This window comes from Salvelinus fontinalis, chromosome 21, assembly GCF_029448725.1.
Source record: "Salvelinus fontinalis isolate EN_2023a chromosome 21, ASM2944872v1, whole genome shotgun sequence".
NCBI classification, from domain to species: domain Eukaryota; kingdom Metazoa; phylum Chordata; class Actinopteri; order Salmoniformes; family Salmonidae; genus Salvelinus; species Salvelinus fontinalis.
In genome coordinates this window covers 38,189,166-38,201,002 of record NC_074685.1, presented here as the reverse complement: position 1 = coordinate 38,201,002, position 11,837 = coordinate 38,189,166, and the positions used below count along the sequence as shown (strand labels likewise).

General features: G+C 45.3%; 1 protein-coding gene across 2 annotated transcripts in view; it reads right to left on the bottom strand.

Moving 5' to 3' along the window:
* Positions 1–1,589: 1,589 nt before the first annotated feature.
* sh2d3ca (SH2 domain containing 3Ca) overlaps positions 1,590–11,837 on the bottom strand; it is a 50,748-nt gene continuing 40,500 nt past the window's right edge. For both annotated transcript variants that reach the window (XM_055875113.1, XM_055875112.1), the window contains exons 8-11: positions 9,628–9,799; positions 9,424–9,535; positions 8,964–9,182; positions 1,590–4,782 (exon numbers count right to left, since the gene is read on the bottom strand). In XM_055875113.1, coding sequence (XP_055731088.1) covers positions 4,607–4,782; positions 8,964–9,182; positions 9,424–9,535; positions 9,628–9,799 — 679 coding nt within the window. In that variant the 3' untranslated portion in view covers positions 1,590–4,606. The remainder of the gene's footprint in view (positions 4,783–8,963; positions 9,183–9,423; positions 9,536–9,627; positions 9,800–11,837) is intronic.

Below are 11,837 nucleotides of genomic sequence, written 5' to 3'. Positions count from 1 at the left end.
TGCTTGAGTTCTTCCTCAGCTGTTACCACCATCCCGTCATAACACACTGGCACTGATCCCAGACCAGTACATAACCTAGGCCCGTATTCATAAAGCTAATCTAGGATCAATTTTGCCTTTTAGATTGCAATGAATAAGATTACATGGACATTGTAACCTGATCCAAGATCAGCACTCCTCCTCTGATACGCTTTATGAATATGGGTCCTGGTTTACCACAACATTGCAAACGCACGCTCACGTATCTCAAGCCAACTTCACATATCTCATCAACACATTTGATCCGATGCGTTTGATGGTGGTGCATTGAACCCACATAGACACAACACAATTGATGCTGCTTTGTGATAAATCAGATGTGATACATTCTGTGATATACTGCCATGGACGTGCAGCTATGTCACACATGGATAGCTGACAATGGAGAACACAATGGATTTGCAGTGAAAAGAGGCAGAGAGGATTAGATTAGTAGTGAATTGGCGAGGTTTGGATGGGTTTGGGGCAAAAAGGAGCCATGGTCTGTTTGTGATCACATAAAGAAATAGAAGAATTAACATGTTACATGGATCATGGATCTTGGAGGCAGGGGATAGCAGAGAGAATGCACTCTGTGTGGCCTATTGTCATTTACACCCCCCATAGTTACTGCTGCGTAGGTTAAATAACTAATATGAAAATATATAAACTCCTTTCCTCACTTCCTCAGAAGTAAAACACTTGCTAGCTGGCATTTCCTCGTGGCCTTTTTTAATAGTTTCACCAGAATAAAACTTATGTTTGAGATTATTTCTCTGCCTCCCAAGCCTGTGACTCGCACAGGCTCACACTGACGTATGAGAGACAGCCTGGCCGCATTGTCTTCTTGGCGTGGGGGAGGGGGGAGAGACAGAGAGGGCTGCATGGGGGACATCGGCGGCAGTGCCCCTGTCTCTCCCGTCTCGTCCTAACCAGGGCGGAGGGAATGGCTGCGTCATTGTGCCAGACAGTGCAGCTCAGCGCGCCCCTTCTCTGACTGGCACTGGCCCACAGCTGCGTGGTCTGAGTCTGACTCTGAACATCTGTGTGCTACACCCCCCCCATCTCTACCACCACCTCACTCTAACGCACGCACACACACACTGCTCTGCCTGTTCTGTTCATCCCCATCTCCACCATCTTGTCCCCGCCCGCCCTGACCATAGTCACGTGACCCTGACGCACCCCTGTTATCTAATACTCATGCCCTGCCCTCAGCTGCAGTGCACATGCTCCGTAGCTGAAATACAGGCGAGCACACACACTCACACACCACACACACACACACACACACAACAGCATAGCCAGACATTTTAAAATGGAAACTCATCACATCCTCTTTGATGTCAAGTAGTTCTAAGTATCGCACTAGTATGCAACACCTTAACTGCACTAATGTCTGTACCCATGAAGCTAGCTGAAACACTGTGTACACAAGTAACAAGACAAGGATCAATTCAGGGATGATGATTTGACTTTCACTCTGCATCAGCGTTAGTGAGGCAGTGCTGCCATCTAGCGGTTAGTACCACGAACACATAGAATGAGTAAATAGAATCAAGTCATACAAGCGTCATTGACTCGAGCTTTATTTTATTTGAAAAACAAGTGAACCATTATGTACAGTACATAAAAAAACATGGGGTCACAAACATGGGAGTTTTTTGTCCTTTTTCTTTATAGGTTCATCATTTCAGAATGACTATTTACAACAGGAAAAAAGTACACATGTAATCTGTACAACATAAGGTGAGACAAACATAATTACATACAGTACATCATCAAATCGTTCCTAAACCAGTAGGCCTTATTAATAAATCGCAAAAACACACAAAAAAAAGATTCAAATCAAGATGCCTTCTATTTTATTTTATTTTTTTGCTTACTGAACTATAGTCCCCTCTACTGGACAAGAAAGGCAATTGGACTTTGGCTCTCCCCTTTATTCTCTGGCTGATTGGGGTCGTGTTCACTAGGGCACACTGTAGCAAAACGTTTTGCAACAGAAAACAAAATTGATAATCCATCCCCGTTTCAGTATGTTTTCCTTTGTTTGGTGCCTAATGAATACGACCTGGGATGCACTTTCTGGCTGGCTGGCACTTATGCTGCATTCAGAACCAAGTAGGAAGGTGGTTATTACCAGTTGAGAAGTCATAAATACCAGTTGGATGCATTCACGTGCTTTGAACTCATTGAGAAATGCTGATTGGCTCAACCATAAACTAAAAGTACAGCTATCATGCTTGTAAACCAATTATAGTGTTCAAAACCCATATTAATTGATTGCTTTTTATAAATTGTTTTGTTGTTGCATTGAACTGTCAAATGCGGTTATCAAGGTCATTTTCTTAGTAGGTGACGTCAGAGGTCAGCATGTGAGAGAAGTTGTAGCTCAGAGATGATAGACGAGTTTCCCCAGTAGTACATACCAGTTAGGAGGGGTGTTCAAATGGATTGTTCCCAGTAGTACACAACTCACATCCTCAGGGGCAGCAGTGTCTACTCTGCTTGTTTTCTATGGGACTCTTAATTGATTTAAAGTGATTGCATAGATCTGAGAGTCAGCTCTCTATCTCAGGCCTAAATACATCATGGATTGGAAGTCAATCAGCAGACACTGACACTTCAACAAACAGATCTAAAAGAAATCATTATCTTCATTCATAGTGCTTTTGTGTTTCAACGCAACACTGCTTAGGAGTCGGCGGAGGAAAGGTTGCCAGGTATTATTTGATCAAAAGGTCAAAGGTCACACTGTATTTAGTTCCAAGGAAGTTGACAGATTCCTTTAAGCCCTCATGTTGATGTTGCATTTTACTAAAGCATTTCAGCAACAATACAATTGAAAGAGACCATTTTATGAATTTGAGTGAGTGAAAAATCGCACGATCCTACAGTGAATATGTGAAATCAAAAACGCTTTTGATGGTTTTAAAATCTAATGTCCTTTTCAACACTCTGTCCATCTCATATCAAACACACAAAGCAAAACACATCATACAGTCACTGAGGGGGTCTGAGGTAGCCTGATCCCACATCTATTCATGTTGTTTTGCAATCTCGTATAGTTTCTTTGGCTGACAATGACCAGAGAAGTTGGCAGCACAAACAGGTCTGGGACCAGGCTAGGACTGAGGGGGCCTCCATTCTGCCCTGAGAACATTCTGATCACTTTCAGACTAAAGCGCATTCATTCACACCGGTTAAAACCTGAATCCTATACGGCAACAGCAGAGGCTCAAACATGTTACGTTACCATGTCAACAAAGTCTTCAAACATGTCACCATGTCAACAAAATCTGCCGGTCAGCAATAAAATCACACAGAAAAATGTCATCTAAATCAAGTTGAAGAAAATAGTAGTCAGTGTTTTTACATGGAAAAACAAATGTGCCTGAAGGACATTAATTCACACAAACAGGTCAGAGTGCTTTAAGGATATTTCTAATGGTGTGTTTGTGACAAGTGAGGACAAGGCAAACATGCTCATATGATGTAAATGGGACAGGAGTCATTATGAAACATTAATGGCATGCCAGAAATAAGGAGAGGGGAGGGAGAGGAATGCTTCCCAAAATAGCCCCTATTAAAATAAAGACTACCAAACAGTACTCAAACAAAATCAGAGTCATGAAAAATTTATGACATGCCAGAAATGAGGAGAGGGGTGCTTCTCAGAAGAGCCTCAATAAGAGAACTGCTTCTGAACAGCAGACAAACAAAACCCACAGAGAGAATTGCTTAGTCTCAAACAGCTGATATGATTTGGCAACATATATTATTGTGTGTTGTGGCGCAGATAAGTGTCTGTCTGTATGAGCACACTGCGTGTGTCATCAACAGGGGACCTGATGGACTATGTGATGAATGAATGGCAGCCACACAGAGAGTCTATACAAGAAGAACAGATTCTAGAGCACACAACCTCTCAGTCTAAAGCGGAGGTCCGATGAGACAGGTCAGAGGTCATAGAGATAGATGCCGATGTATCTCTGTGGTACTGGTGTCCTGAAGTACACACACACACGTTGTGTTTAATAGGACTGTCTCTTCAAGTCAGACAGAACACACACATTGTGTTTACTATTACTCTCTGACAGAACAGTGTGCGACAATGAGCCAGTAAGTACAGATGTAATAGTACAGGTAATAATGAAGGTATTGAAGACAGATCAGAGCTTCATGTGATCTACCAGAGAACAACTAGATCCAACCTCTCACGCACTGTTTGACCCTCAGCGCACACCATACCTGTAGTTCTTTGTAGCTTGCTGATGGGTAGAAGAATACCCAATTTCCCCACTCCTCCTCGACCCACTCTGTCTTTCAGCATTTAGGGAGGGAAATATTACAGCCTATTGAAGAGCTCTGAAAAAGCCCTTTGTGCCTTTTTTTGGGATATACAGTGAGATGCTCCTTCTCGCCTCTTGTCTTCTCTAAGTACACTCTTTTGTCTCTGTTTAGTCGGCCTCCTCCCCTCTTATTCACTTTGGACATCCACATCAAGGTGCCTTGCAGTATGGGGAGGCAGGTCGTAGCACTGTGAGCGCAGTGCTTTGTATAGGGGTGTTCAGTGAGATGGGTGCTATAGTTCGCTGTGGCGTACAGGAGGCTCCAGCTTGTGAGACAGAGCGGTCAGGACTTTGTTGAACTTCTCATAGCGTTCCGATTGGCTGCCCTCCGAACCCCTGCTTCCCCATAGCAACCGCATCTGGAACTCTGTCCGGAAGATCTCCAGAACTTCCTGACTCTCCTGGAAGCCTGGTGGAGTAGAGAGAGAGAGAGGAGAGAGGACAGAACAGAACATAAAAGAGAAGAAATCAATATTAAAGACATTGTGGAAAACCGGCTAGTTAAGGTAGTCATTGACATCCTGCTCAAAACACCAGTCCTCGCCAGGGACTGGAATCAATAAGAACACAATAAGGTAAACATACTGTAACCATCACACATCACACTGTACGCAACACCTCAATCATCATTTCAGATCAATGACAATTGAAGCATAACATATTCGAACACACCCACACCGTCAGATGTTACGATGCGTCAGCATCAGGGAGCAACATAACAATTTAACATGTAACGCAACACCACAGTTATTACTCGGTCAAATAAATCAATGCACACCAGACACTACTCAGACAAGGTCTTAGTGGTTAGTCCATAACAATGTCAATCAAGCTGACACCGCACACTACTCTATAATACTATTATATGCTCTATGGACGGATTCCTGGACCTGGATTAAGCCTAATCCTATCACTAGACTAAAAAGCACTTCCGACGGAGATTGAGTCTGTGATTCTTTGAATGACGAATGAGCAGTGGCGATTTTAGCATGTAAATCTTGGTTGGGCAAACTCAACAACAGCACAAATTGGATGCATGCCAGCAAAGCCACTACACAACACGACACTGAACAATACATGAATTGCACGATAATGGTGACAAACGGTGCCCACTGTTAGGGCCAGGGCCTACATAAAGCTGTCCCAACAGCAGAGCTTTCTTATCAGCAGCATGGAGTGAATCCTTATCCCCGCTACACCTGGCCATTGTCTGGCAGCGAAACCGTTCATTCAGCCTAATTTTTAAAACATAGCTGATATAGCTGCCTTGCTTAAACAAATGTGGTTTCTACTGACTATTCATATGTACAAACTATGGCATAAGGGGATGATGAGCGGATAAGAGGCAGTCCGTAATTTCGATTAAGACATTAACGAGCGAGCTAAAACAGACGTAGTCAATATAACTATTTGTTCAGCACTTTTGAAATGTACAGCGACAGGATTCAGAGCATGGGCCATTCTTACAGTATTCTCCCTGTACACCAAGTCAGAACCGTAGGATAAATAAAGGGGGCGTATGAGCAGACAATGAAAGCTTACATTATTCAATGATGACATTTCTCTAAAACAGGCTATAGGCTAAATGTGCACCACCAAGTCAGAACAGTAGGCTAAGGTATGAGGGGAAAAGGGAGCAAATTATTAAGCTGAGGCACATGGGCTACTATCAGTTTACTACACAACATTCACTTAGTATTACTTTGTTAGCTACAGTATACATACTGTATCTCCCTGACATATTACATAATTTATGCAGCAGCATAAAATACATTATTGGACTCACAGTTGTGCTATGCTCACTTGAACAGGAAAGTGGCGCAGCGGTCCTTCTTGTGGGAAAATTTGGTCATGAAACGTTGTCATCAAAGTCTGGCATTCTCTGGATTTATGATGCTTGCAACAACTGGGAACTCGGAAAAACATGGTTGAATCATAACTTCTGTGATCTTCAGGTCGGAGCTCTAGAAAGAGGCCAGAGTTCCCAACTTGGAATTCCGAGTTGGATGACCCTTCAAAACGTATTTTCCCAGTCAGAGCTAATTTTTCCCCCTGAGTTCCTAGTTGTCTTGAACTCACTGAAGTCTGAGATTTCCCAGTTCCGAGGTTCCAGTTCTTTTGAATGCAGCAGAGGTCATGCTGGATTGACAGCATGGCCAATGTATTCAACCTTTTCTGGTCCATGGCGTTGCGTGTGAATGTTTATCCTTCTAAGCTTGAAGAGACCCTTAAAACCTAGACCACAAACCCTCTCCACCGAATAGCAGACAGGGGAAGCAAAATAGGGATTGCTTTGCAACGCTTGCAGTTAGCCACTGATTCCTTCCAAACCACTCATTGTTGAATTTGTGATTTCCAACTTGTTGTGTAATGTTAATGTCCAATGGCCGATGAGCACCGATTCGTTTTATCTATCATTTCTCTTCATATGACAAGGATTGAAAAGGATTTGCCAGTAGATTGTCAACGTGATTCATGATGATGACTGCTTGTCTAGCTTGCCAGCTAAGATTGTGAAAGTATGATGTTGACATGATCAGTCCAATCAAAGCTATGGTAGATAAACAGCAAAAAAAGAAACGTCCTCGCACTGCGTTTATTTTCAGCAAACTTTTGTATGAACATAACAAGATTCAACAACTGAGACATAAACTGAACAAGTTCCACAGACATGTGACTTACAGAAATGTAATAATGTGTCCCTGAACAAAGGAGGGGGGGAGGGGGGGGTCAAAATCAAAAGTAACAGTCATTATCTGGTGTGGCCACCAGCTGCATTAAGTACTGCATCTCCTCTTCATGGACTGCACCAGGTTTACCAGTTCTTGCTGTGGGATGTTACCTCACTCTTCCACCAAGGCACCTGCAAGTTCCCGGACATTTCTGGGGGGAATGGCCCTAGCCCTCACCCTCCGATCCAACAGGTCCCAGACGTGCTCAATGGGATTGAGATCCGGGCTCTTCGCTGGCCATGGCAGAACACTGACATTCCTGTCTTGCAGGAAATCACACACAGAACGAGCAGTATGGCTGGTGGCATTGTCATGCTGGAGGCTCATGTCAGGATGAGTCTGCAGGAAGGGTACCACATGAGGGAGGAGGATGTCTTCCCTGTAATGCACAGCATTGAGATTGCCTGCAATGACAACAAGCTCAGTCCGATGATGCTGTGACACACTGCCCCAGACCATGTCGGACCCTCCACCTCCAAATGGATCCCTCTCCAGAGTACAGGCCTTGGTATAACGCCCATTCCTTCGACGATAAACATAAATCCGACCATCACCCCTGGTGAGACAAAACCGCGACTCATCAGTGAAGAGCACTTTTTGCCAGTCCTGTCAGGTCCAGCGACGGTGGGTTTTTGCCCATAGGCAACGTTGTTGCCGGTGATGTCTGGTGAGGACCTGTCTTACAACAGGCCTACAAGCCCTCAGTCCAGCCTCTCAGCCTATTGCGGACAGTCTGAGCACTGATGGAGGGATTGTGCGTTCCTGGTGTAACTCGGGCAGTTGTTGTTGCCATCCTGTACCTGTCCCGCAGGTGTGATGTTCGGATGTACTGATCCTGTGCAGGTGTTGTTACACGTGGTCTGCCACTGCGAGGACGACCAGCTGTCCGTCCTGTCTCCCTGTAGCACTGTCTTAGGCGTCTCACAGTATGGACATTGCAATTTATTGCCCTGGCCACATCTGCAGTCTTCATGCCTCCTTGCAGCATGCCTAAGGCACGTTCACACAGATGAGCCTGGGCATCTTTCTTTTGGTGTTTTTCAGAGTCTGTAGAAAGGCCTCTTTAGTGTCCTACGTTTTCATACCTGTGACCTTAATTGCCTACCGTCTGTAAGTTGTTAGTGTCTTAACGACTGTTCCACATGTGCACGTGTTCATTAATTGTTTATGGTTCATTAAACAAGCATGGGAAACCGTTTTTAAACCCATTACAATGAAGATTTGTGAAGTTATTTGGATTTTTACGAATTATCTTTGAAAGACAGGGCCCTGAAAAAGGGACGTTTATTTTTTTTGCTGAGTTTATAACGTGATTTGACGTCATTTTATCTGTGGCCAATGACCTTGAGCTTACTTGGATGGGCACATCTAATGTAAATCAATGGCAGCACCCAAAGTGGCTTGAACTTTCAAGCTGTCAGATTTTGCAGCGACGTAGTGTCCCCATGAGTGACAGAACACTGAGCCAATCACGGCGCAACCAGTTTCTGTTAGCTAAAACATTTAAATTTTTTACATTGTTTGCAAAGTGGTATGTGACACAAATTAATGACAAAATAACATGCAAACCAGGCTAACGAGTGGTGGTCTATGGCACTGCATCTCACTGCTAGAGGTGTCACTACAGACCCTGGTTCAATCCCGGGCTGTATCACAACCGGCCATGATCGAGAGTCCCATAGGGCAGTGCACAATTCTCCCAGCGTTGTCCGGGTTAGGGGAGGGTTTGGCCGGGGTAGGCCGTCATTGTAAAAGAATTTGATCTTAACTGTCTTAGCCTAGTTAAATAAATAAAAATATATTTAAAAAACAATAAAAACACACACACCAGTGACACACACACAGACCAAACCCTTACCTTGTAGTTTGGTCTCAGCGTTGGTGCGGTACAGCACCCCGTGGTGAGCGATGGTCCGGGCCGCCTCCAGGTGTGACATCACCACATCAACGCCCGCCTCCACGTTCTCCCAGGGTTCTATCCCCGCCCCTGGCCCCTCCCCCACGGCCACACCCTTCTCCAACAGAGACAGCAGAGGAACCACGTGAGGGAAGGACGTGTTGGACAGCACACTGCTCTCTTAAATACACACCGAGGACACACAGATACAGAGAGTTAGAAACACTGGTCACTGAAATACTATATAACATATAGTAGACAGGTAGAGAGACACTCAGACTCCTCTATCTTGAGACTTTTTCAATAGTGATTCATCTTTTCATTCCTTCACCGTGAGATATACATCATGCTTTGTGCGCTGTGCTCTCCTGTGACAGAGTGCCTTGTAAAAGAAGTGCTATCTGAGCCACCAGCTCCATACCTTTGCCATCGTTCATGTTCTTCATGAAGGGCTTGAGCTTCTTCTCATAGAGGATGGCTCCCTCTGTGTGTCTCTGACGCAACGTCATCCACGTCTGCTCCAAGCGAGAAATCTGACAGAGAGGTAGAACAGCATGAGTACTGCCAATTCAAATATAATTATAACGTGTGTGTGTGTGTGTGTGCATACTGTATGTCCATGTACCTGTGGCAGCTCCAGTGCTCTCATCACAGCGGCAAAGCCAAACATGTTCCCCAGGTTGCTCTTGAGTTCAGCAGCCAGCTGGATGGTCTTATGGAGCAGAGCAGCCCTCTCCTCTGTACTGCCTGTACACCCCAGCAGGTCCACAGCCATCATTATAGACATGGTGTAGAACCTGGGGAGGGCGGGGTGGTAGATGAAGGAAGCGAGAGATGAGTAGACAGAGTAGATGAGGACACAGTCATGGTTGAGGAGCACAATTGACTTATCATGACGAGAGTTCACTCGTCCCAAGGCTAATTGCGACAAAGAAAGAGTTGTCTGGGGGACGAGAATATGACGGGAGGGACATTTCAATTTCCCAGCGTATACTCTCTGGCTGTTTTATGTCCAGCATTGAGCTGAACCCTAACCTCTCCATCAGGTCCAGTCTCAGCTAACCCAAACACTAGCTTCATGTCCACATCTCAGTTCAACCCTTCATGTCTATATCCTAGCCTCAACCACAATCCTAACCCTAGCTTCATGTCCACATCCACGCTCAACCCTAGCCTCAACCACAACCCTAAACCTAGCTTCATGTCCACATCCCAGTTCAACCCTAGCCTCAACCACAACCCTAAACCTAGCTTCATGTCCACATCCAAGTTCAACCCTAGCCTCAACCACAACCCTAACCCTAACCTCAAACCTAACTTCATGTCACATCCCAGTTCAACCCCAGCCTCAACCACAATCCTAACCCTAGCTTCATGTCTACTTCCCAGTTCAACCCTAGCCTCAACCACGACCCTAACCCTGGCTTAATGTCTACATCCCAGTTCAACCGGGAGCCTCAACCAAAACCCTAACCCCAACTTCATGTCCACATCCCAGTTCAACTCTAGCCTCAACCACAACCCTAACTTCATGTCCACATCCCAGTTCAACCCTAGCCTCAACCACAACCCTAACTTCATGTCCACATCCCAGTTCAACCCTAGCCTCAACCACAACCCTAACTTCATGTCTACATCCCATTTCAACCCTAGCCTCAACCACAACCCTAACTTCATGTCTACATCCCAGTTCAACCCTAGCCTCAACCACAAACCTAACTTCATGTCCACATCCCAGTTCAACCCTAGCCTCAACCACAACCCTAACTTCATGTCCACATCCCAGTTCAACCCTAGCCTCAACCACAACCCTAACTTCATGTCCACATCCCAGTTCAACCCTAGCCTCAACCACAACCCTAACTTCATGTCCACATCCCAGTTCAACCCTAGCCTCAACCACAACCCTAACTTCATGTCCACATCCCAGTTCAACCCTAGCCTCAACCACAAACCTAACTTCAGGTCCACATCCCAGTTCAATCCTAGCCTCAACCACAACCCTAACTTCTGGTCCACATCCCAGTTCAACCCTAGCCTCAACCACAAACCTAACTTCAGGTCCACATCCCAGTTCAACCCTAGCCTCAACCACAACCCTAACCTCATGTCTTCATCCCATTTCAACCCAAGCCTCAACCACAACCCTAACCTCATGTCTACATCCCAGTTCAACCCTAACCTCATGTCTACATCCCATTTCAACTCTAGCCTCAACCACAACCCTAACTTCAGGTCCACATCCCAGTTCAACCCTAGCCTCTACCACGACCCTAACTTCATGTCTACATCCCAGTTCAACCCTAACCTCATGTCTACATCCCATTTCAACTCTAGCCTCAACCACGACCCTAACTTCAGGTCCACATCCCAGTTCAACCCTAGCCTCTACCACGACCCTAACTTCATGTCTACATCCCAGTTCAACCCTAGCCTCAACCACGACCCTAACTTCATGTCTACATCCCAGTTCAACCCTAGCCTCAACCACGACCGTAACTTCATGTCTACATCCCAGTTCAACCCTAGCCTCAACCATAAACCTAACTTCAGGTCCACATCCCAGTTCAACCCTAGCCTCAACCACGACCCTAACTTCATGTCTACATCCCAGTTCAACCCTAGCCTCAACCACGACCGTAACTTCATGTCTACATCCCAGTTCAACCCTAGCCTCAACCATAAACCTAACTTCAGGTCCACATCCCAGTTCAACCCTAGCCTCAACCACAAACCTAACTTCAGGTCCACATCCCAGTTCAACCCTAGCCTCAACCACAACCCTAACCTCATGTCTACATCCCAGTTCAACCCTAGCCTCAACCACAACCCTAA